General features: G+C 40.5%; 1 protein-coding gene across 2 annotated transcripts in view; it reads left to right on the forward strand.

Annotated features, from left to right (window-relative positions):
* LOC126364588 (tyrosine-protein phosphatase non-receptor type 13-like) overlaps positions 1 to 27,831 on the forward strand; it is a 400,236-nt gene that overhangs the window by 330,909 nt on the left and 41,496 nt on the right. For both annotated transcript variants that reach the window (XM_050008068.1, XM_050008069.1), the window contains exons 6-8: positions 672 to 874; positions 6,011 to 6,149; positions 23,774 to 23,983. In XM_050008068.1, the coding sequence (XP_049864025.1) occupies positions 672 to 874; positions 6,011 to 6,149; positions 23,774 to 23,983 (552 nt within the window). The remainder of the gene's footprint in view (positions 1 to 671; positions 875 to 6,010; positions 6,150 to 23,773; positions 23,984 to 27,831) is intronic.

The raw sequence follows: 27,831 nt of genomic DNA on the forward strand, positions 1-27,831 counted from the left end.
CCGGGAAACCCATTTCCTCCATATAGTCTCAATCTCTCCCCATGAGATTTCCATATTTGTAGAGCCCTGAAGAAAGATATGTGTGTTTGTGATTTGCTTCAGATGAACGGGTTTCTGCGTGTATACAATCATGGTTCCACAGGCAACTGCAAACTTTTTCCCATCAAGCTATTGACCATCTTCTCCCACAGTAGGATAAATGTATTAACAGTTACAGCAATTACTTCTGAAATAATAAACATTTTACAAACTTTTTTCCATCTGTCTGCTTTTCATTTGACTGTCCCTTATAAAGTCTGCTGTCTGCCTGATGAATAAAAATTCAAAGTTCTCTTCACTCATTTTCGCTCTGAAATAATTCATACTTTATTATCCTGTGTTGTTACCATGTGCTTCATTATTCTTATTTACATTCATGCCATGATGAATTGTAAGTGTTTCGCATATTAAATGTGAACCATTTTGTTATTAAATGATTGGTCATAATGGTTAACTTATGTGTGATGTAAACTAACAAAACAAACAGTTAAATTGTTAGAATTATATTTTAACATAAGAGCAATCACTGATACTCGTGGTAATTTCTAACAGTTTTTTGCTGTATTTGAGATTAAAAGTTTTGGATTGTGGAGTTGTTTTCAGTCTAAATATAATTTTATGCTTTTCCTTAGGCTGTGGTGCGAAGTGAGAAATTAAGAGAGAACTTCACTCTAGGGCTGGCTGCTTTGCTAGGTGGAGACTTTGTTTTTCTGGAGAAAAACACACACCTTCGCAAAGTCGCCCCTCCAGCTTGGGGAAGAGATTCCCTTCCATCATGCAGCCTCACACTGTACCTGCGCATAAAATTTTACTTACCAAGCCTCCGGGGGATCAGGTAATTCAATGTTATTCTCCTGTGAAACTATTTTGTATGATCATATGAAATATTTATCTGAAGGAAATGTATAGAGGCTATTTATGATGAAACACTACTAATTAATTCTTTGGTTAACAGTAGTCCAGTATTTACTATTCACTCCATGGCTTTTCCTATCACTCATTTGATTGTTATCATTTTACATCCATAGCAATAATAGAACCTGCAATGAACTGTTTCGCAGTGTTTTGGCGGTCATACAAATTATATTTTTAGCAGGGGCAGCAAGAATAATTAGTGTTCCTTCATATTAACATTAATGGTATGCATATTTACAATATTTTATGTAATTTGTATTTGTATTTGTATTTTATGTAATCATTTTGAATTCCGTAGAAACACTGGAACACGTGAGGCAACACTGACCTTACGACTTATATTAGAAGAAAGATTAAGGAAAGGAAAACCTACATTTCTAGCATTTGTAGACTTAGAGAAAGCTTTTGACAATGTTGACTGGAATACTCTCTTTCAAATTCTAAAGGTGGCAGGGGTAAAATACAGGGAGCGAAAGGCTATTTACAATTTGTACAGAAACCAGATGGCAGTTATAAGAGTCGAGGGGCATGAAAGGGAAGCAGTGGTTGGGAAGGGAGTGAGACAGGGTTGTAGCCTCTCCCCAATGTTATTCAATCTGTATATTGAGCAAGCAGTAAAGGAAAGAAAAGAAAAATTCAGAGTAGGTATTAAAATCCAAGGAGAAGAAATAAAAACGTTGAGGTTCGCCGATGACATTGTAATTCTGTCAGAGACGGCAAGGGACTTGGAAGAGCAGTTGAATGGACTGGACAGTGTCTTGAAAGGAGGATATAAGATGAACATCAACAAAAGCAAAACAAAGATAATGGAGTAGTCGAATTAAGTCGGGTAATGCTGAGGGAATTAGATTAGGAAATGAGACACTTAAAGTAGTAAAGGAGTTTTGCTATTTGGGGAGCAAAATAACTGATGATGGTTGAAGTAGAGAGGATATAAAATGTAGACTGGCAATGGCAAGGAAAGCATTTCTGACGAAGAGAAATTTGTTAACATCGAGTATAGATTTAAGAGCCAGGAAGTCATTTCTGAAAGTATTTGTATGAAGTGTAGCCATGTATGGAAGTGAAACATGGACGATAAATAGTATGGACAGGAAGAGAATAGAGGCTTTCGAAATGTGGTGCTACAGAAGAATGCTGAAGATTAGATGGGTAGATCACATAACTAATGAGGAAGTATTGAATAGGATTGGGGAGAAGAGAAGTTTGTGTCACATCTTGACTAGAAGAAGGAATCGGTTGGTAGGACATGTTCTGAGGCATCAAGGGATCACCAATTTAGTATTGGAGGGCAGCGTGGAGGGTGAAAATCGTAGAGGGAGACCAAGAGATGAATACACTAAGCAGATTCAGAAGGATGTAGGTTGCAGTAGGTACTGGGAGATGAAGAAGCTTGCACAGGATAGAGTAGCATGGAAAGCTGCATCAAACCAGTCTCAGGACTGAAGACCACAACAACAACAACAACATGTATTTCATAAGTGAAATCATGAGAAAGTTTCAGAGAATCAATTATGTTATAGACTTCTGTGTTAGTACTATGCTAATCTCGGTTGTACATTGCTACTTTTGTTTTCTATGGTCCTGACTGGAATAAGAAATTACTAATTGGAAGTGGAAGTATGTACATACAGCATGTTTCACAAGGGACATAGTGTCTATGAAAAGAAATAACTTGGGCACATTGAGTGACAAAAAGATTTCGGGGAGAGGTCTCTTTATTGGCACTCCATAAAAAATAGATACATAACTGTAAAATTTAGTTCCAAGGGCCTATGATAGGTGGCCCTGGATGCAGTCATATGAAACAATGGAAGAGTGATGTCTATTGCAGTTATTCACCATAATCTAAGAATATCCATTAATGAATTCTTTTGCATCAGTTCAATGTTCTACAAAGTGCACATATTGAAAAACATTTGATGTGAACATGTAGCATTTTGTAGGACAGATGCGCCATTCTTTATTCACTCATTTCACATCCACATGACTTGCTCACAATATAAATGAATATCGTAAATAAATATAGCTTCATTCTTGAACTGTTTGTAGTGATAACAGCATCCCATGCCATAATTAGTAACATTTGGAACCAATCCTATTATATCCAAGTATATATGCTGTTCCAACATTTTGTTGGGAAGGGACCAACTAATTAGATTTGATAATTCTGTCTATAAATATGTCACGGCCGGGTGTATTTTATATTGGTGACCAGTTTTGAATGCAGCCATTCATTTTCAAACCATACGTACAGAACATTGCACTATTAGGAAAACATGTAATGAAATAACATTATCATGATATAACTTGAACAGTTCTTAATAGCAAAATTAACATTTTAACATTTTATGATTTTAACATACCTGCTGTAAAGTGCTTACCGATGCAAAACATCACCGACATACTTGGTTAACATAACACAGTCATATAACAGATGCGATGATAATCAAATGACAGCATGATACTTTCCGCAAATTAAATAGTACTAACTGTAGGTACTACAAACAAGTTCACATCAACTCAACAGGTGTCACTAGTTTCATTAGATTGTGACTCAAACATACTATTGGCCAAGGACAATCTGTGTAGGTAGAGAGCAGAAAAGTAGTGACACCTGTTGATTTGATGGGAACTTGTTTGTAGTACACACAGTCAGTACTGTTTCCCCTATCAAAAGTATCATGCTGTAATATGATTACCACCACGTCTGTTACCCAAGTATGTCAGTGATATTTTGCACTGATAAGCATCTAACATCAGGTATGTTAAAATCAAAAAAATGATAACTGCTCTATGAAGAACTGTTTTAGTTGTATCATGTTAATGTTGTTTCATTACATGTTTTCCTAATACTGTAATGTTGTGCAGAGCTGCTTTGAAAATGAATGGCTATGTGTAATGCTAGTCACTTGTATAATATACACAAAACTGTGACAGAAATTTTGAATGAAGAATGACATTTTATATCCAGTTTTTATGACATTCCCAAAAGGACTTCACTTTGTGCAACCATCTATCATTTATCATCACCATTTATTTTATTTCATAGTCGGTGATGTCTTTGTGAGACATGCTGTAAAGTATCTCCTTGTAGTTTGTCTGAAAATATATTAATTAAGAATTAGAACTATTTTTTAATTTCTAACATTTGCAGTTGAAACTGAGGTAGCAGTCTTTCACAAAATGCAGCTTGACTACTTTGGACATTATGTATAAATCCTTCCAGTGATCTTGAGGTATGCAGAGTGTAACAGATATAGGTGCAGATATTCCTACTTGTGACTGAAGAATGTGTACTGAACAACATTACATCAGTGTTTACTTTATTTGCAGACTAATAATTATAACCATTAGGAGCAGTACGTGTTTAGTTTGGGTGGTACCCCCAAGTATATGTGGCAAGAGCACGCCATTAATTTTGGATAAAATAATTTCGGGTATTTGGCCACATCATTATAAACTACTAAAACAACTAAGTTGCTGACATTTCAACCGATCTACTGCAGTCCTCTTCAGGGTTGAGTCACTTGAAACATCGAGCATACAATGACTCAACCCAATACTCAAAATTGTTTAATCCAAAATGACATTGCTCGTGGAAGCCTACAGACTTGTGCAAGTCATTAATGCTTATTTTCACTTGAATAACACATTAGGTATTGGAATTGTAGACACATGGACACAAAACGGTATGTCTGTACCTAAAGGCTTAGTCCTCTTAGTGGTCCAGTTAAATGGAGAAAGCATCAAGTCGTAAAGTTTGTGACATGTTTGGGGAAAGACTGTTCGATGAAGAGAAAAAACAACCAACACACTAGTGTGTGTACAAATTAAGGTACCACATATGAAAGTATCTGCACTTATACCTGTTACATCCTGTATATTATTTTTCATAGTACTTCATAGTACATTATAAAAATAATGGTTGTCATATGAAGTTCAAAATGGAAGTTGGAGAGTATTAGTAAAAGGATTAGTAAAGGATTGATTGCTATTCACCATTTAGAGGAGACGTTGAGTGGTAGACAGGTATGACAAAAAGACTGCTATACATTTAAGCTTTTGGCCAAAGGCCTGCTTCTAAAGTAGAAAACACACACATATCCATGCAAGCATAACTGCCACCCATATGACTGCTGTCTCTTGCCACTGAGGCCAGATTGCAAGTAACTGCACTTGGTGGGAGAAGTAATCCATTGGTGGTGGGGGCAAGGAGGAGGCTGGGGTGGGAAGGTGGGAGGGATAGCATGATAGGAAATAGGGGTAGGGAAGGGTGTGGTGTTGTCTGTTGGAGCATGCAGGGACGTTTTAGGGATGGGGTGGGGCAGCTAGGTGCACCAAATACTCCAGTACAGCCCAGGCCTCACCTATCCCCTCCAAAGTAGGACTAACTGTGAGAGCAGTCTTGTGATCTACAAACTAAGCTGCTTTCTACATAGAAATGACAACCAACAAGCTGTCTGTCCACATGAACAGCCACTGACAAACTGTGGCCAAGCTAGACACCTAGTTGCTCAACACGCTGCCCAACACAAAGTTCATCCCTACTCTCACTCAAGGACTGCACGGCTTTCTCCTCCACCAACACACCAGCTAGTTTCTTTTTGCCCTCTCCACCACTTCTCTCCTTTTTTCTTCCTTCCCGCTACTGACCCCCCAGTTCCCCTTAAAATCTCCTGCACCTAGCAGCTCTACTGTGTTCCCACCACATCCCTACATGCTTCCACAAACAGCACTACATGCTCTCCCATCTGTATTTCCTATCCTGCTATTCCACCCCCATCCCTGCCCCCCCTCCCCCTTAACCCCCCCCCCCCCCCCCCATACATGGATTGTGTCTCTCATCAGGCACAGTTACTCTATGTTTGGCCTCAGTGGCCAGAGACAGTGGCCACATTTGTGTGAGTTGTGCTTTCATGAATTTGCATGTGTTTGCTACTTTACAAGAAGGCCTTTAGGCTGAAACATGAAATGTATAGCAGTCTTCTTTTTGTGCCTTACACTAGGGTATGACGTAAATGCACGGGTGATCAAATAAAATTTTCTTTTGCAGGAGCTGGTCAATGAAGCATATGCTGTACTTGCAGCTTCGAAGAAATCTCCTTGAGCAACAATTAGTTTGTGACCTGAAGACTCACATCTCTATGGCAGGACTTGCACTGCAGGCAGAATTTGGAGATTACACGCAACAGGTACAGTATGATTTTTAAAGATATATTTATTGCTACTATAGTGCATATACACAGTGCTGTCCACAATTTCCTGTGCTAAGGCAATAACTAATTCAACATCAAAGGCCTAAGAATTCTTAATCTGTATTTCCTCAAAATTGCATTCATTTGATGCAATCCATTGCTTAACACAAGTTTACGATCCCACAATATGCTTACATGGATCATCCTTACGATTTGTGTTGAATTGGATGATGTAGTGATGGAGACTTGCATTTCAGCAAGTAACATTATTATTATTATTATTGTTATTATTACCTTTATTACCAATTCTGTGTCATTCACCAGCCACAGCTGGACAGTCAGTGTCAAGATACAACATTATTAAAATACATGAATACAGCTCTACTATGATAGTAATTTAATACTGCAAGACGTATTTAAGTTATAAATTAGATATCAATAATGTCAGAACTATAGAATAGACAAAAGTACATAATGAAATTAAATGTAACATTTGCTGTTGGAGTCACGGAACTGAGCAGCAGTTCAAGTAAACACTATGTTATTACTAGAGAAGAATTCTTCAATAGTGTAGAAGGGTTGCTCTTTTAGCTTACACAAAATAGTAGCTTTAAACTGCTCCCATGCTAAGGATGGTATGTGATCAGGTAGAGCATTAATCAATTTTAGGGCCACCATTGGGAAGCTGTTTTGTGTCTTTGCTAATGAACACCTTGGCGTGTTGATACAGTCTTTGTTGCGAGTGCTGTATTTCTGGAATTCATTTTTCTTTCTGTAAATATCATGGTTTATGTGGAAGAGTCAGTTCAATATATACTGACTGTAAACAGTCAGAACTCCTAACCTGGTGAAAACTGGTTTACAGTGGTCTGTTTTTTTGCTTGAAGTAATGATCCTCATTGCTTTCTTTTGCAGTAAAAGCACATTCTTGCAGCCTGCAGAATGGCCCCACAACAACAGCCCATAAATGATGTGGCTGTGGGACATTGCATAGTACACAGTTAGAAGGTACTGTTCTGGTACTATACTTTTAAGTTTCCTCAAGAGGTGCAACTGATTAATTGCTCCTGGGTAAGCTGAGGCATCTGTGTAATTGGGGAAAGATCAGAAAATCTGGGAAAACTCATCTGAATCAAGATAACAAGTATTTTAACATTTTGTGTGAATTCTATATATACTGCTCTACCTGGAGACATAAATTCTTTGTGAAGTACATCAGTTACCCAAACATTATCAATATTATCTTCCTCATCAAATTCTGAAAGTCTTCTCTATTGACTTATAAGTGTTAAAACTTTCAATCTTGAAGTGTTTCACCAGCCCATTTAGGATTTTCACTAGTGATAATCTTGTGTAAATTTTCTCATTACTGTGAGTTGTGAATAGTGATCCTGACAAGACTCAACTTGACGATACATGTGCTCCCAAGTCTGACCATGTTGAGAAAACGTTACACACAGGTTCAGTCTGTTTGGATCTTAATTCAAGATCAGTGAAACTAATGATATGGTTGTGTGTAGAATTTTTTCTGTCATCTCTATCATTGCCTTAGGTACCACTTTTAAATCTTCTTTCATTAATGTTGTTTTGGCATGATCTGTTGGTTAACAACTTCATTTGTGTTTCTTCAATGTTTACTGGTGCTTACAAAACTGCTAGTGACATGCAAAAATGATTTTTAGTGCAGTGTTGACTCATCACACACCTTGAAAATTGACTGAAATATCATGGCAGAGGTCATTCAACAAAAGAATTATTTTAATGTGCTTAATTGATTTTTATTTGGTCCTGTTAAATTACATTATGTGCAAAGCTTATACTGCAATATTATGACTGGTTGAAATATTGAACATTGTATGGGTAAAAAAAGAAGAAAAGAAAACAATACTGTAAACCGTATAGATACAAAGTAAACAAAATTACATCTACATCTACAGAGATATGCTGCAAATCACATTTAAGTGCCTGGCATAGGGTTCAGTGAACCACCTTCACAATTCTCTATTATTTGAATATCATATAGTGCGCGGAAAGAATGAACACCTATATACCCCCAGGGGGTTCACAACTCTTTTGTGGATACGTGCGTGGCGAGCACGCGGCCCCGAGCTATTGCAGCCTTCCTTCTTTCCAGGGCTGCATTTTCTTCCCCTTCCCCTCCTTTCCTCTCCTTGCTCCTTCCCCCTCACCCTCTCCTCTCCCTCTCTTGGTGTCCTTGCTCCTTCCCCCTCGCCCTCTCCTCTCCCTCTCTTGGTGTCCTTGCTTATGTTGGCCCCCGCTATCCTCCTGCTTATGTTGGTTTTGCAATTTAGCTTTGTTGCGTAATCACCTCCTCCTTCTACATCTACATCTACATCCATACTCCACAAGCCACCTGACGGTGTGTGGCGGAGGGTACCCTTAGTACCTCTATCGGTTCTCCCTTCTATTCCAGTCTCGTATTGTACATGGAAAGAAGGATTGTCGGTATGCTTCTGTGTGGGCTCTAATCTCTCTGATTTTATCCTCATGGTCTCTTCGCGAGATATACGTAGGAGGGAGCAATATACTGCTTGACTCTTCGGTGAAGGTATGTTCTCGAAACTTTAACAAAACCCGTACTGAGCTACTGAGCGTCTCTCCTGCAGAGTCTTCCACTGGAGTTTATCTATCATCTCCGTAACGCTTTCGCAATTACTAAATGATCCTGTAACGAAGCGCGCTGCTCTCCGTTGGATCTTCTCTATCTCTTCTATCAACCCTACCTGGTGCGGATCCCACACTGCTGAGCAGTATTCAAGCATTGGGCGAACAAGCGTACTGTAACCTACTTCCTTTGTTGTCGGATTGCATTTCCTTAGGATTCTTCCAATGAATCTCAGTCTGGCATCTGCTTTACCGACGATCAACTTTATATGATCATTCCATTTTAAATCACTCCTAATGCGTACTCCCAGATAATTTATGGAATTAACTGCTTCCAGTTGCTGACCTGCTATTTTGTAGCTAAATGATAAGGGACCTATCTTTCTATGTATTCGCATCACATTACACTTGTCTACATTGAAATTCAATTGCCATTCCATGCACCATACGTCAATTCGCTGCAGATCCTCCTGCATTTCAGTACAATTTTCCATTGTTGCAACCTCTCGATACACCACAGCATCATCTGCAAAAAGCCTCAGTGAACTTCCGATGTCATCCACCAAGTCATTTATGTATATTGTGAATAGCAACGGTCCTATGACACTCCCCTGCGGCACACCTGAAATCACTCTTACTTCGGAAGACTTCTCTCCATTGAGAATGACATGCTGCGTTCTGTTATCTAGGAACTCCTCAATCCAATCACACAATTGATCTGATAGTCCATATGCTCTTACTTTGTTCATTAAACGACTGTGGGGAACTGTGTCAGACGCCTTGCGGAAGTCAAGAAACACGGCATCTACCTGTGAACCCGTGTCTAAGGCCCTCTGAGTCTCGAGGACGAATAGCACGAGCTGGGTTTCACACGACCGTCTTTTTCGAAACCCATGCTGATTCTTACAGAGTAGATTTCTAGTCTCCAGAAAAGACATTATACTCGAACATAATACGTGTTCCAAAATTCTACAACTGATCGACGTTAGAGATATAGGTCTATAGTTCTGCACATCTGTTCGACGTCCCTTCTTGAAAACGGGGATGACCTGTGTCCTTTTCCAATCCTTTGGAACGCTTCACTCTTCTAGAGACCTACGGTACACCGCTGCAAGAAGGGGGGCAAGTTCCTTCGCGTACTCTGTGTAAAATCGAACTGGTATCCCATCAGGACCAGCGGCCTTTCCTCTTTTGAGCGATTTTAATTGTTTCTCTATCCCTCTGTCGTCTACTTCGATATCTACCATTTTGTCAACTGTGCGACAATCTAGAGAAGGAAGCACAGTGCAGTCTTCCTCTGTGAAACAGCTTTGGAAGAAGACATTTAGTATTTCGTCCTTTAGTCTGTCATCCTCTGTTTCAGTACCATTTTGGTCACAGAGTGTCTGGACATTTTGGCACTCCCTGGTCCCCCTCTGGGGTTTGACCTCCATTACTAAATTTCTCTTCCGTAGTATGAGCCATTTGGGGAAGAGCACCTTACCTAGTGTCTCCGACATGTGCCCTCCTAGTTCATTCCACCTTTTCTTTCACATCGTTGTCTGATGCTAGGGTGCATAGCCAGCACGGTAGCTAACCATTGTGGTGGGGTTGCTATGTACCATTTCGGTTGAGTCCCCTGAACACACAGGGATCACACTTCTGGCACCTGAGCTGTGACCTCCTCATGCAAGCCTTTGAGTGGTTGCTCATCATCCTGGAGCATCGGAACTCCCGGCAATGGCTGCTGTGCCAGACGGCCCTTGCTGTGGCTGGGTGGCACCCGTTAGGAGAGCCCCTGATCGGAGTGGGTGGTATCAGGGTGGACGCTATGCAAATGAAATGAAATGCATACAGGTCCAGAACTCTGGCTGTTCTTCTGCGGCCGATACTTCTAGTGCTGCTTCTCCTGCCCCTTCAGCCTCCCCTTCCATGGCTACCACCTGGGAAGAGGGTCAGGCCCGTCAGCTAGGGGCAAAGCCTTTCCCCCGCTATCTGGTTTGCACCAGGACTGATGGGGATACTTTCACCAATACCAAACCTTTATTCTTTGTGGAACACACTGAAGACAAGTTTGGCGAAGTGGACTCCCTGAGCAAGATGCGGTCGGGTTCGTTGCTGATCAAAACTGCTTTAGCTGCACAGTCTGTGGTCCTTCGGGCCTGTACCCATCTTGGCACAATTCCTGTGTCCCACTCCTTCGGCGTCTGCCGTTCGAGGGTGCCCCTCCCGGCATGCCCCTTTTCGGCACCTTGCAGGCCAAAGGTCTGTTGCCATGTGACGACTGCGGGAACCACGGTCTGTCGGCCTCCAGGTCGCCCGATCTCTTTCTGTTCCCGATCGTGCTGTAGCTGGCTTCTTTATGCTACACAGCCCTCCTCATCTCAACCCAAAGAGAAGAAGAAACATAAGTCCCAGGACAAAGAGGTTCTGGTGTCACCAGAGGTCCCATCCCCGGCTTCACAACCAGATTCTGACCTGGATGTCGCCTCCTCCTTGTCAGTGACGGGTGGTGACCCGGTGGTATGACTGGCTTTAGCCTGTTCAACCCCCATTTAAATCATCGTTCTGTGGTTATCCAATGGAATTGTAATGGATACTACTGTCACCTTCCGGAATTCAAATCCCTTATTTTGTCTTACTCTGCAGCTTGTGTGGTTCTATAGGAATCTCATTTTACTGATGATCACTCACTGACCCTCTGTGGGTTTGGTGTTTTCTGTTGAAATTGGGTCGGACCCCTGTGCGGGCTTATGGTGGCGTTTGTACATTGGTCTGTACATACATTGCTAGCACGTAGATTCCTCTTCAAACTACATTGGAAGCAGTTGCTGTTAGGGTCCACCTGGACTCTTGAGGTCATGGTTTGAAATCTTTATCTCCCTCCTGACAGCATTCTTACACCTGCTGCCTTAACTGCCCTTCTTCAGCAACTTCCTCCTCCTCGGGGATTTTAATGCTCATCATCCCTTGTGAGGCAGTGCATTTCCATCTAGACGAGGTCTCTTAGATCAATTTATTACAGACCACGACTTGTGCCTTCTTAATGATGGCCCCCTACTCATTTCAGTGCAAGTCATGGTACCTTTTCTGACATTGATCTTTCTCTTTCTTCTCCCTCTCTCTTCTCTTCATTACACTGGTCGCCACATGACGACCTTTGTGATAGTGACCATTTCCCGTTGATTCTCTCTCTCCCTTCCCACTCCCCGATGGACAGGTTATCTTGTTGGTCTTTCCAACGTGCTGATTGGCCTCTATACACTGCACAGATCGTGTTTTGTCCCTCTTTGTCGGGTTGTATTGATGACGTCCTACGTGACGTGTCTGATGCGATTGTTCGTGCTGCTAGCCTTCCTGTCATCTGGACCATTTCGTCGCCGGCAAGTCCCGTGGTGGAGTACGGCCATTGCCATTGGCATCCGTGATCACCGTCGAGCTTTGCAACACCTTAAGAGGCACCCATCCGTTGCCAGCCTTATTACCTTTAAACGCCTTCGTGTTAAAGCCTGTTATTTAATCAAACAGAGCAAAGGGATATGTTGGGAATGATTTGTTTCTTCCCTCAGTTCTACTGTCCCTATGTCATGGGTATGGGCTACACTTCGCTCTTTCCAAGGTTGCCATCGGCAGTCCACCCTCCCAGGCCTTTGCCTCCCAGATGGCCTTTGTACGGACCTGTTGATTCTTGCGGAACATCTTGCGATGCATTTTGCAATGGCATCAGCATCAGCCACCTATCCAACTGCTTTCCTTCACTGGAAACCTCGTGCTGAAGCTTCCACCTTATGTTTTACCCTTTGTCAGTTAAAATCTTACAACGAACCTTTATTGAATGGGTATTTCTTTCTGCACTTTCTTCTTCTCATGATACAGCCCCTGGCCCAGACTCCATTCATAACCAACTGCTTCAACATCCCAGTGCTCCACAACAGCAACATCTTCTTCAGGTGTTTAACCGTATCTGGCTCCAGGGTGACTTCCCTTTTCAGTGGAGGGATAGCACTGTGGTTCCTGTTCTAAAGCCTGGTAAGAACCCCCTATTTATTGACAGCTATAGGCCAATTAGTTTGACCAATGTTGTTTGCAAGTTACTTGAACGGATGGTAGCCCGTTGGCTCAATCTCAGGATCTATTGTCCCCTTACCAATGTGGCTTCCGAGAGGGACAGTCTCCGATCGATCATTTACTTCACTTGGAATCCGCAGTTTGGCAGGCTTTTTCCCAGCACCGCCATTTGGTTGCAGTATTTTTTGACCTTCGCAAGGCCTATGACGTGGCTTGGCGCCAGCACATCTTACTTAAACTTCATCAGTGGGGTCTTCGGGGCCCACTCTCGATTTTTATCCGCCAGTTCCTGTTCCATCGGTCATTCATGGACCCTCTCACAGGGGTTTCAATTCTCTCCTTTAAAATCGCGGGTGGTGCACTTCTGTCGCCGTACTATGATCCACCCTGATCCAGAGCTCTATTTCGATGCACGATTTCCAGTAGTCCCACAGTTTTGTTTCATGGGTCTTCTTTTTGACAACAAGCTCACTTGGCTGCCCCATATCAGACTTCTGAAGGTAGGGTGTTTCCATAAACACAATGTCCTTCACTTCCTTGCCCACTCCTCTTGGGGTGCAGACCGCTCCCTCCTTCTCTGTCTTTATCGTGCTTTAGTTCTGTCTTGCTCGGATTATGGTTGTCAAGTTTATGGTTCGGCTGCACCTTCCACACTGCACATGCTGGATCCTGTCCACCATCGTGGTATCCGTTTGGCCCTACTAGCCCTGTTGATAGTCTCCTGGTTGAAGCTGGGTTCCCCCCCCCCCCCCCCTTTCTGTTTGGTGGTCCCAGCTTCTGGTGTCTTATGCACTTGCTGTCCATTCCTCTCCCACTCATCCTTCCTATTCTATCCTGTTCCAAGATCATGGACGTCGCCCACCTGATTCCCGCCCTCGCGCGGGTTTACCGGTTGGGCTCCGCCTTGCATCTCTTTGCCGTGATTTTCAGCTTCTTTCTTTGTCCTGTCTTCCTCGCTGATCATTTGGCTGAGGGTGCAGTCACTTATCCCCGCTTTCTGTAAACCCTCCTGCAGCGGAATTACGGCTTCACATCAAATCTTGCCCAATCATGGGCCAACTCTTGGGAGGCTACTTCCCTGTCTAATAAACTTCGTGCGATTAAGGTGACACCAGGCCCATGGCGTTCTTCCTTTGCCTCTCCCGAAAGGACTCGACCACACTGTGTCGCCTCCGCATTGGCCATAACAGGCTGACCCAGGGTCTTCTTTTGCATGATGGAGCCTTCCAGTCAGTAGCCCACATTTTGGATGAATGCGCCCTTCTTTTGGCTCTGCGTCCTGAGTACAGACTCCCCCGACTTTACCTTTGATGATGGCTTACGATTCCCGAATGGTCGACCTGGTTCTCGGTTTCCTCCAGGAAAGGGGCTTTTATTCTCAGTTCTAAGGTTTTTAATCTCTCTCTGGAGTTGGGGCAGGGCGGTGAGTGTTGGGGTGTCTCCCACTGTAAGCCATGTTTGGAGATTCCCGACTCTCCTCTCTGGCCGAGATCCTCTTTTCTTCCCCTTTTACTCTGTTTTTATCATTTTTTAGGATTGATTAGTCTCCATTTCCCATACGCACTTCTCCATTTTAGTGGTTGCACCTTTTAAGTCGCAGGTGGTCTTGCCTCTGCTGCTTCCGAGGTGGGATGTTTCAAGCCTCTAGAATAGCGTTGGGTTTGCTCTCTTGCTGACTTACCTCATTTTGTTTTTACCATTGACAACATGACTGGCCTTTCACATTTTTTAGCCTTTTCCCTTTTATCGTTCTGACTTTTCTGAGATGCCACACTATCCGAATGGAACACATTTTAATCAAGGGACTGATGACCTTGCTGTTTGGTCCCTTCAACCCCAACCAACCACAACAACACCTATATCTTTCTGTGCGAGCTCTGATTTCCCTTATTTTATCATGGTGATCATTCCTCTCTATGTAGGTCAGTGTCAACGAATTATTTTCGGAGGAGAAAGTTGGTGATTGGAATTTCGTGAGAAGATTCTGTCGCAACGAAAAATGCCTTTCTTTTAATGATTTCCAGCCCAAATCCTGTATAATTTCTGTGATACTCTCTCCCATGTTTCGTGATAATACAAAACATGCTACCTTTCTTTGAACTTTTTCGATGTATTCCATGAGTCCTACCTGGTAAGGTTCCCATACTGCGCAGCAGTATTCTAAAAGAGGACAGACAAGCTTAGTGTAGGCAGTTTCCTTAGTAGGTCTGTTACATTTTCTGAGTGTCCTGCCAATAAAACACAGTCTTTGGTTAGCCTTCTGCACAAAATTTTCTATGTGCTCTTTCCAATTTAAGTTGTTCATAATTGTAATACCTAGGTATTTAGTTCAATTTACAGCTTTCAGATTTGACTGATATATCGTGTAACTGAAGTTTAACAAGTTCCTTTTAGCACTCATGTGCATGACCTCACACTTTTCTTTATTTAGGGTCAACTGCCACTTTTCGCACCATTCAGATATTTTTCCTAAATCATGTTGCAGTTTGTTTTGATCATCTGATGACTTTATTAGTCGATAAGTGACAGCGTCATCTGCAAACAACCGAAGACAGCTGCTCAGATTGTCTCCCAAATCATTTGTATAGATAAGAAACAGCAAAGGGCCTATAACGCTACCTTGGGGAATGCCAGAAATCACTTCTGTTTTACTGGATGACTTTCTCTTAATTAATACGAACTATGACATTTCTGATGGGAAACAACAAATCCAATCACATAACTGAGACGATATTCCATAAGAACGCAATTTCACTACAAGCCGCTTGTGTGGTACAGTGTCAGAAACCTTCCGCAAATCCAGAAATACGGAATCGATCTGAAATTCCTTGTCAATAGTACTCAACACTTGATGTGAATACAGCGCTAGTTGTGTTTCACAGAAATGATGTTTCCTAAATCCTTGTTGACTGTGTGTCAACAGATAGTTTTCTTTGAGGTAGTTCATTATGTTCGAACACAATATATGTTCCAAAATCCTACAGCATATCGATGTTAATGATATGGGCCTGTAATTTAGTGGATTAATCATACTACCTTTCTTTAATATTGGTGTGACCGGTGCAACTTTCTAGTCTTTGGGTATGGATCTTTCGTCGAGCGGACGGTTGTATATGATTGTTAAGTATGGAGCTAATGCATCAGCATACTCCGAAAGGAACCTAATTGGTATACAGTCCAGAAGATTTGCTTTTATTAAGTGATTTAAGTTGCTTCACTACTACGAGGATATTTACTTCTACGTTACTCATGTTGGCAGCTGTTTTTTATTCGAATTCTGGAATATTTACTTTGTTTTTATTTCAAGAAAAACAAAATACAAAGAATATACTTACAAGATGCACAGTGTTACATAAAATAGCATACAGATTACATCATTTACAATACAAAACATTTTGTGCTAAATAAAAAATAAAGTCGAAGTTGCAAATATTTTTTTTTCATTTGATGACTAGTTTCAAGCTGAAACCCATTTTCAAATCAACATAACAAAATGTGTAATGTACATTTACAGTGCATTTACATGTACAGTACATGCATTACACATTTTTTGACATCTTTGGAAAAGCCATTTTTGGGGTCTCGGCCCAAAACTAGTCAGCAAATGAAAAATAAAATATTTACAACTTGTACTGTGCAACATTTGCCTCCTTTATTTCTTCGTTGGTAGTCCTCGGTGTCGACACACTGCATGCTATACTGACTGAAAAATGGGGGGTGAAAGTTCAACACTGACTACTGTAAATGATGTAGGCGACAATTGCACAGTTGCATTTCACAGTTCTTTACTTTCAGTGAAAACCCACAATATTACACAGTTATACAGCCAGTTCACTATTGGTAAACTTTCGATAAGCCTCATTAATAGTTTGCAGGCAAACGTCAGCATACCACTGCAAAAGTTTACAGTTGAACATCTGTGTGCTATAAAAACCTAACCACACAGTTCGTGCAGAATAATATGGTACGTGTGATACTACTGAACAGACACTGTCATTGTTTTAACACATGGGCTATTTGTGTTACTCTAATTCCACTGCATTATTGTTACTCTAAGTGACACAGATTTCCCGTTTGTAAATCGGCCTTGGACTGACTGTCTCGAGACAAAAATTGATACTTTATACAGTGTTTGATGTTTAAGTGTCAGAAATTACTGTTAAAACGTAACTCATTAAATTAACTGAATACATAAAAAAAAGGTTCTTTTTAACAGTTTCTTCCACCACAAAGGTTGGGCCAAATTATTTGTTTAAATCATGAAATTAACAGATATGGTTATGCAAACAACGCTTTTTGTGACAAACCTGGTAATTATTTTGGAATTAATTAAGGGCTGGCTTTGCTAACATGTTTTCGAGTAGAGTCAAATAAATACTTTAAGAATGCCAGTAGTTGTTCTCAATCTGTATATTGAGCAAGCAGTGAAGGAAACAAAAGAAAAATTCGGAGTAGGTATTAAAATCCATGGAGAAGAAATAAAAACTTTGAGATTCGCCGATGACATTGTAATTCTGTCAGAGACAGCAAAGGACTTGGAAGAGCAGTTGAACGGAATGGATAGTGTCTTGAAAGGAGGATATAAGATGAACATCAACCAAAGCAAAACAAGGATAATGGAATGTAGTCGAATTAAGTCGGGTGATGCTGAGGGAATTAGATTAGGAAATGAGGCACTTAAAGTAGTAACGGAGTTTTGCTATTTGGGGAGCAAAATAACTGATGATGGTCGAAGTAGAGAGGATATAAAATGTAGACTGGCAATGGCAAGGAAAGCGTTTCTGAAGAAGAGAAATTTGTTAACATCGAGTATAGATCTAAGTGTCAGGAAGCCATTTTTGAAAGTATTTGTATGGAGCATAGCCATGTGTGGAAGTGAAACGTGGACAATAAATAGTTTAGACGAAAAGAGAATAGAAGCTTTCGAAATGTGGTGCTACAGAAGAACGCTGAAGATTACATCACATAACTAATGAGGTGGTGTTGAATAGAAATGGAGAGAAGAGAAATTTGTGGCACAACTTGAGTAGAAGAACAGGTCGGTTGGTAGGACATGTTCTGAGGCATGGAGGGATCACCAAATTAGTAGTGGAGGGCAGTGTGGAGGGTAAAAATCGTAGACGGAGACCAATACACTCAGCAGATTCAGAAGGATGTAGGTTGTGGTAGGTACTGGGAGATGAAGAAGCTTGGACGGGATAGAGTAGCATGGAGAGCTGCGTCAAACCAGTCTCAGGACTGAAGACCACAACAACAACAACAGTAGTTCTTCTTCCAAATCTTTATAATTAGTACACAATTTATATTTGCTTGTAAGTTAACAGTAGAATTTAAGCCATGAAACAATTATTGATTTCACCCCATAACAAAAGATAATAACTAGGCATAGTCTAAATAAATTAGGAAATTGATGACATACACAAAACTAAGCAAAAAAATTAGATCTGGTGCTATTCCTTAAGACTGAGGGCCTACCTTTCTCTTTTATGAAAATGCAGATTATACTCATGTATGTTAATGATAATTAGTCAAAAATTGAAAATAATGAATTTAAGGAGGCAGATGGCGAAACAAGAAAGGAAGTAAAAAGATCCCAGGTTTCTTTATCACAACTGGTTTTTCGTTCTGTTGATTTACAGAAGTGTCTGACCCAAGCTACTTCAGTATGCTGGAAGTTCATAAAAATTTTGTACTAAACTTATAGCTCTAGAAATTCATTTATTCTGATCACAGATACCTATCTCAAAAGCTTGTAGCTTCTTATTTGCTGTCTGAAACAGCATTAAATATGTTTTTGATAAGGTTAATGACAGACTGTTTCCTGTGACCCATGCAAATGCAAAAGTCTATGGCTAGATTAGAGAACAATGAATTCATCTCGGGGAACACTGTTCTTAATTCTGATTTTATTGATTTACTTGCACCTGTTAGGGCAACTGTTAGATTCTTTGATGCCTCAGTGTGGGAGTTTTCATACTGTACGTTATGCATGTTTTTGGCCTTTCTGATTACACAGATTAAGATTTTACAGTTTCTCATGTAGTGTATTTTCACTGCTTTGTGTGTACTATTTGTCTGTTATAGGTAGATATCCCTTTTTCTAGTACATGATATTCTAATCCCAAACGTTATCCAGTCTTTCTACCTACCTACATCTGATTTAGTTTTGGTTTGTATTTGGTGGAACCTGGATATAAAGTGTTTGAGAAATAGGTTTAAAAATTAGTTACATTAGGTATCCATAGTGTCTTCATGGTAGACTTTTTCTCATAGTTTCTGTTGTAGACCATTTCTAAACATATTCATGGGTTCATTGTTTATTATTATAATATGCGTAACATGAGTGTGTACATTAACTGTTTTCCTGTTGCCAAGTTTTAAGATCACCATTTGACCATCAAAATCAGATAGTCCACATTTTTACTTATATTATTATGTGGGGTCCAGAGAAACACTGTCAATAGCAGTCTTGCTACAGTCATTTACCTCTGTTGAGAATGAAATCATTGAGTGTAAGATAAGACGAGACAAGACATCAATATTTCTAATTTTCTATGATTGCTATTGGTTTTAGAAAGTCAGTGTTAAAATCCCCACATAGAATGCTTTTTCTGTTGCTCTTGTTAAGTTTTATAATCTGAACAGTCATCAAATTGACGAGATTAAAAAACAAAATAAGTTTGAGAACTTGGACAATGCTGTGTAATCTTGAAGCCAGTGATTTGAGAGTGTACACATTTTGAAAGTGACTGCTTGTCTCCTTTTGTTCTCTAATTTAGCCATAGACGTTTCCATTTGTGGTTCTTGATACTCATTTACAATTCATTCTCTGAACCATAAGTTTGTTGCAGTTGATTATATTGTTGCCTTGTGGGCCTGTTTTTTCCCTATTTCTTCCCCCTATTTATTTCTATCAAACAATGGAAAATCCAGGATGGAATGTAACAGTATTATGAGAAGGAAAGTTGCTACTCACCATATAGCAGAGATGCTGAGTCACAGATAGGTGCTACAAAAAGGCCTTCGTCAACAACACACACACACACACACACACACACACACACACACACACACACACTCGCGTGCATGCAAACGCAATTCACACACATGACTACAGTCTGAAACCACACTGCCAGTGTGGTTTCAGTTGCCTGAGACTGCAGTCGTGTGTGAGAGTTGCATTTGCTTGAGAGAGAGAGAGAGTCTATTGTTGATGAAGGCCTTAATGGTTGCGAAAGCCATAATTGTGAGAACATTTTGTTGTGCCTATCTGCGACCCTATTTATGTCTGTTACCTGATGTACATTTTATGTGGTTTTAGATCAGCACACAACAAGAGCTTAAATATATCTGATATTTTTGCAGTGAGTGTGTCTTGTTGTGGTTCAGTTGTTTAAGATTTGTGAATAATGCAGCTTAGAAATTTAGAGAGAAAGATGGGTAAAAGGGTATTCGAAGCAGGGAAAAGAGGTGGACAATACCAATAAGTATCTTGTTTGGGGAAGAGAGACATTTCCTGGTTCAGAAGATAGATTGTACTCAAAAATTAAAACTCTTTTAATGGAAGTCTGATTTATAGTAAAAAAAATTAAGACTTTGAGTACTATGCTCAAAAATAAAAAGTTAAAAAAAGAGAAAATACAATCTGGAACATTGCCGTACTATGTAGAAATGAATAAAATGGGAATATGAAGGAAGTGAGTTCGTAGATATTAGGTGCACCAAAAATAATAATGCATTGAAATCATTTTAAGCCAGATGCATTGATTACTTACTAACAATGGCAACAGACAGATGTATTAGACACAATCTGGTGGACATTTTGCACAGTCATTACAGACATTAAAAAATACTACAATTAAGGAAAATTCAGGATGGAATAACGACAATATTACGAAAAGGGTACTTGCTACCCAACATATAGCAGAGATGTTGGGCTGCAGATAGGTCCAACAAAAAGACTGTCAAACATAGCCTTAGGCCAAACAGGCCTTCATCAGAATCGGACAACAAAATCACACACACCCACAAAAATATGATGTCTAACTCTAATGATGGCCTATTTGGTCAGAAGTCTGTTTGTTGTGCCTATCTGTGACTCAGCATTTCCACCATATAGTGTGCAGCAACTATCGTTTTTATGATATTGTCATTACACAATCATTAAGGAGATTAGATCATTTGGCTGTAGAAAATTCATTATTCTTGCTATCATCATGTTTCAACCAGAGTATTCAAACTTCAGTTACTTCTTGAATTATCTTTATGTCAGTCAATGGCTTAAGGTATTTTTCTTCGTAGATTTGACTCTGCTACAGCAACATCCAGAAAATGGAAATAAGCATCTCACTTCCAATTAAAATACTTGTATAGCTCCTAGTCTTTAAAAATCAAATATTGACTCAGAAAGTGGGCTTCATTATGAAACTTCCTTATTTTTTCTGGGCAAAACTTGATAATTGACTTTATTTGCCATTTTGAAAGGATTCTTTGTAATGAAATTCATATGTAGCCCACTGTTGGCAAAATTTGTGACATTGCCAAGCCTGTTGATATATGTAATATCACTCTTGCATGGATGAAGTATTACTTTCGTGTCAGAAATAAGAGGATCCCAAGAACAACCAGCACCAAATAAACAAAACTAAATACAGAAATCAGCAAAACGAAATCACATCAGATTCAGTACTAGACCTGTTATTAGTTTAATCTACATAAATGACCTTCCAATAAGTTTCAATGATTGTTCACAGTTTGTAATGTTTTCTTGGTGACACAGTTGTACTAAAATGGAAGTCAGTACAGTAACTGAATTAAGGTAGAAGTTGTAGGTTTGTGTGCAGTTCCAATAATCGTTTCATAATTCGGATTTTGTGTTTTGCTTTGTATTCAACATAGATTTACAAGTACTTGCAGCTAATCAGATGAATTTCCTTAGAACAGGAAACATTTCATTGAAGTATTAACTCTTAATCTACTCAGCTGGAGGTGTAATTGATAATCTGTTTAATACATTGTATTCTTTCGTTGCTGAAAGTATAGAAGTGGCTCTCGTCTTACATTCTTAGAACTTAATAAATGACTTTACAAGAACCATTACTCTTTCTCAACTATTGTTATTTATTTGTATGAGGGGCATTCAATAAGTTATGCAACACATTTTTTTCTCAAAATAAGCTAGCTTTATTCAGGGTTCCAATACGCCATATTATTCCCCACTCTTTTTCAACATAATCTCCTTTCAATGTGATGGACTTTTGCCACATTACTGGGAGGGCCGGTATGCCTGTATTGTATCACTATGATGGTTGACATTGGAGTCAATGTCTCTCTGCATGAATAACCAATCATCCACATACTGCTTTACACAGAACACATTCTCCATTAGGCCAGGCAGATGTAAGTCGGAAGGTGTGATATATGGGCTGTAGGGTGGATGAGAAAGAACAGTCCAATGAAATTTTGTGAGCACCACTCAGATTCTCAGACTTGCCATGGAACATTTTTGTGGTGAAGAACACGGTACAGTTATCTGAGGGTAGTGCAACACACTTCAGGGTTGATTGGTGCACCACACAGGAGGACAGCCAACAGAAAAACCCCTTCAGAGTCCCAGAAGACCTTCACCATGACTTTACCAGCTTAGTGTGTGGCTTTGAACTTTGTCTTTGGAGGAGAGGTGGCACTGCAGATTCTATTTGTTGCTGTTTTTTTTTTTTTTCCAGTTCGAAGTGATGAACCCATGTTTCATTGCCTGTGATAATGTTCAACAAGAAATTGTCATGATCAGCCTTGTAAACATGCAAGCAGTGCTGCATAAGTGGTCCTTCGTTGTTCTTTATAGTCTTTTGTTAGGCTACAAGAACCCAGCAGGAACACATCTTTGAGTACCCCTAATGGTGGACAAGTGTGTCAGAACTACCAACAGAGATGTCCATTTCAACAGTGAGGTGTTTGATTGTGATCCATTGATCGCCTTGAATGAGTGTTCACATGTTCCAACACTGCAGGAGTAACAGCTGTGTGTGGCCAGTCGGCATGTGGGAGATCGGACAGGTTTGCGCGACCTTGTTGCAGTGATGTTAGACACATTATCCAAAAACTCACCATGCTTTTGTTCATTGCCAGGTCTCCATAGACATTCTGCCAGCACCTACGAATATGTGTGATGCTCTGGGTTTCCACCAAAAGAAACTCAATGACAGCTCTGTGCTTAGAACACATCTCCGTTACAGATGCCATTCTGAAGGCTATAGTGTTGCCAACACGAAATTACAGGGGCTGTTGTGGGAGTATTCCATGATGCCCCACAGCTAATTCCACATTTTTGCAACTGAAATTGGCTGAGAAAAAAAGTGTTGTATTATTTATTGAACACCTCTCGTAACTTCATAATTTTTCATTAACAAACATTGAAAATGGACTCACCAAATACTGAAATAGATCTGGCCTGAACTGAATAAAACTGAACCACAATATCCTTTGCAGCTGCAGCCACATGTGCTTAAATAATCTTACAATAATGTAAGCAAGTTAAAGTATTGTTGGAATGTATGTTATGTGTTAATTACAATAGAAAAGGATTAACACAAATAATTTCATATGTGACATGAAGGTAAAGAACTTGTGTAAATATGTTTCCAAGTACAGTTTTGTCAATTTCAAAATTTTCTGTGCTAAATTTTGAAACATAAGATTTTTTTAAAAAAAATTACTATACAAATCCAGAAATTGGTTCCAAGGTGTTTAATTATTTTAATGTCTTTCGTTGACAGAGGCTTAAATGTTAAAATCATGTTATTTTCTGCATCTGTTTGCATCTGATATATTTTTATAATTCTCATTGTTAGGGAACAGTAGCTTATCAAAATGTGATAAGAGTGTCTGACTCAAGAAAGAGAACTCTTATCACATCTGACTTTTAATAGCTATAACCCTTTTGTTTCCAGGAACATGGCACAGGAGACTATTTCCTTGTTGAACATTACCTTCCAGAAGCCTTATTTGAGGATGAAGAGGAAGGAGCATGCATACGCACTCAGCTTCAAGAAGCACATAAACGAAGGCATGGTCTCGATCCAGGCCGGGCAGAAGAGCTTTTCATAGGACTGTCTCAGTCAATGCCTCACTATGGATCTCATTTTTTTCATGCTGTGGCAGTAAGTTATTTGAAGAAACTTAATTTTTATAAATATGATATTTCAATAATTTGCTTTTGGGTTTTTAGTACAACAGTAAGAGGACATTACCTAATTAGACATTCTTACCTGGATTGGTATGTGAATTCTGCATAACTCTAATATCCCAATTTTTCCAGTATATAGACAGTTAATATTGGTCTGTGTAAAAAATTCTTCGTTTGAAATATTAGATAACAACAGCAGATGAATAACATAGAAAAAAGAGTGTGCCTTTTTTCAAGACAGTTGTGTTTCTCCTAACATACATTTATAAAGTAATCTAGGAGTAATGATCATAATTATAAGTTTGATTAGATTAGTTCAGGTCATATTTTTTGTTAGTATACATTGCACAAGTAGCCTCCAATGGTTGCTTCTGCCTGTTCATGTATAACTTGATTCATTCCACTTCCCTGAAGGCCTTTCTTCTGCGTGGTATTGATGGAACAGTATGTATAAATGAATGAATGAATGAATGAATTACCTCCTACCATGTTATAATGTAGTATAAAACTACAGAAAATGTATTAACTTAAAAAAATTGCATTATATGGTAGTTCCCATTAACCATAACTCTTCACTGTATCTATATGCTAAAGTACGAACAAACACAATTTGCAGACCGTAGTACTTTATAGAGCAGAATGTAATATACAGTGAACTATAGTTGTGTGTAGCATTGGACAACAATAATATAGGTTACAGAATAGCACTCATTTGCTATCGCTTAAACAGTACTGTTTCTTTGGTGGCTCACCAGAGCATGCCAGGGGGCCAACTGACGTGGTCTCTATAAGCAGGCCTGTGAACTGTATGGATGCACATTTCTGAAATAGTGCATGTCATGAGTGAAGGTACGTCAGTCCTCTCTTCTATGGAGTAGGAAAACTACATATATGCATTAAAACACAAGGCACGGAAAAGTATATGGAACAGAAAAAATGCTTTGGTGCAGAAAAAAGACTTTGGTACATAAAAAAATAGAACTAGTGATGGCATCACCATAGTGATGTACTTGTTCATAGTCAGTGCTGGAGGCTTCAGCAGGGGCATCAGAGATGATGGCCACACAGGACCTAGGAATGGCAGTGGCTGCAGTGTCAGGTGCAGTGGGGGCTACACTGGTGATGGCAGTCAAGGAATGGGGGCGGAGGCAGGTACCCCAGACAGCAATCTGCCAGGCAGTTGGCCCTGCTGTGATGCAAACGGTACTGTCTGTGACAGGAACAGGCATTGGTGGCGGTGGGGGTGATGGTGGGTCCTCCGGAACAGCCCCCATTGTGTGTGGCCTCAGCTGTCAAAATGATGGGATGTCCGCCTGTCAGGAGTGCGGACGATGCACAGGCACTGGCCTTGGTGATGCTCAATGACAGTAGGATCCCAGTTCATTCGCTGGCTGAAATCACGAGCCTAGGCAGGCACACCCAGCTGGAATAGTTGCGGAGTCAGCAACACTGGCGAATGCGGCGCCAGATGCAGCAGTTGTTCAAAAAACAGTCTAAAGCAGCTTCAGGGGCTCTGCCAGATACTTCTGCATCTGAGTTTTAAACGTTTGAACCATTAGATTGAGGATGAACTGGGGGAGCTGTGAGATGACGAACAGCACTAGCCTAACAAAAAGATGCAAATTCTCAAGAAATGACCTGGGCGCTGTAGTCAGTAACCACGATATTTATGGAAGTTGCTCAATTACAAAAATTGTAGACAGGGCTGAAATAGTGGCCGCCATGCACGTGGACAGACAATGTGCATTGTAGGGAGACTAGGAATAGATGTCCACTACAATAAGCCAACACTGATTTAGGAAGGGCCAAGCAAAATTGACATGTAGAAACTCCCATGGGTGCTGTGGTGTTGGCTAGTGGAAAGAAGACACCCACAGGACTGCCTGTTGCAGTACACAGTGAGTGCAGGCAGCAATAAGACATTTAAAGTCACCATGTATGCCCAGCCACTACACATGTGGATGGGCCAAAGCTTTGGTGAGAGAGATTTCCGAATGACCGACATGCAGAAGCCTCAGTACATTACAATGTAAGGAAATGGGAATCACAACCCGGGGAGCAGTGCCCTTTATAGCCAACAAAAGCACCCCATCAAACACGAACAGGTGGTGGTGGGGCCAGCCATGCTGCACAAAAGAGAGGACCCAACTAAGTACAGGATCCGTGGCGATGGCCGATACTATCATGGAGCTAGTGATGGGAAAAATCACTGACCACATTCTGGTTCTCAGTATCTAAATAGAAACAAAGCAACTCATCCTGATTGAACACTGGGTCTGACCTTATCAAAAGGCGAGATATGGCATCAGTGTGTGTGCTATCGGTGGATAATGATAACAGGAGAGGAAGAGAACCCACTGCTGCAAATGAAGTGCTGCCTTGTCTAGCATGAAAGCCGAATGGTTAAAGGTGGTCCTTGATTTAATGGAATGTTGAATCATACAAGAAGATGTGATATTCCTTAAGAACAGTAACAGTTGATAAAGCCTCCTTTTCAATCTGAGAGTACCGCTGCTGAGCAGGAGTTAAAAGTCTTAGAACCATAAGCAGTGGGTCGTTCAGGCCCGTCCAGGTATTTGTGTGCCTAGACCATGCTGAGAGGCATTGGTAGCCAACATGCTCACGTGGATGAAAAGCGGCCAGTCACAGGGCAGATTGAAGCTTAGATTTAAGCAAAGCAAACACTTGGTCACAAGCTGGGGACCAGAGAAAAGGTGCATTTTTATGCAAAAGCGCATGAAGTGGCTGAGCAACAGTGGATGCATCTAGTAACAAGTTATGGTAGTATTGGCAAAGCCGCAATTGCATCAAAATGGTGATGCAATGGCTTGACCACTCTGTGAGAAACCTGAAAACCTAAGTACTCAATTGATGGCTGCAAAAAATTGAAATTTGGCAAGATTGCACTTGAGTCACACAGACTGCAAAACAGAAAACAATGATCAGAGATTTCTAAGGTGATCTTCAATGTAAGAACCCCAAACAATGGTATCATCAACACAATTGATGGAGCCAAGCACAGAGGCTGTCAGTTGTTCTAAAACATACTGAAAAATAGCGGGTGCACTACTAATGCCAATAGGCAAGCATTGATATTGGTATAGGCTGAAGAAGGCACCTAATGGCCTCATCCAGGGGGAGCTGGAGATACAGTTCTGACAAATCAATCTCAGAAAAAGAAGTGGCTGCCTGATAATCTTGTAAGGAACTCATCAGGATGGCGCAAAGTGTATGTATCTATCAAAGACTGTGCATTAATTGTGACACTGAAGCCACTGCAGAGGTGAAGTTTACCTTTCGACTTCTTAACAACGACCAGTAGTGTAGCACATTCACTGGAAGAAATAGGCCGAATGGCATCGAGCAACCTCAAATGGTCTAGTTCAGCCTTGAGAGTCATGCAGTGTGTCAGCCACTTGCTGTTCCCAAAGAAAACAAAGGTGGCAGTCTCTTTCATGGTAATATGGACCTGAAAACCAGTAGTATAATTGAGCCTGGGGGAAAATAAAGATGAAAACTCAGAGCAGAGGGACTCCAGTTGCTGATACGGAACTTAATGTGATAATAAATTTACCTCACTGCCAATGCAGAAACTGAAAGCAGTAAACATATCCAACCCGGACATGTCAGTAGTGTGGGAATGATCCACAGAAGGACGGTGAGAGGGTGAATAGAAGATTTGTAACAGACAGGAATGGAGAACAGATCTAGGATGAGAATCTGCTGTTTATGGTGGCTAATCAACTTCCTCGAAACCTGCGTGAAGGGAAGAGAGCCCACGCCCACATAGGTTTTGTGGTTTACACAGCTCAGCTCTTGCAT

This window comes from Schistocerca gregaria, chromosome 1 (genome assembly GCF_023897955.1).
Source record: "Schistocerca gregaria isolate iqSchGreg1 chromosome 1, iqSchGreg1.2, whole genome shotgun sequence".
NCBI lineage: Eukaryota > Metazoa > Arthropoda > Insecta > Orthoptera > Acrididae > Schistocerca > Schistocerca gregaria.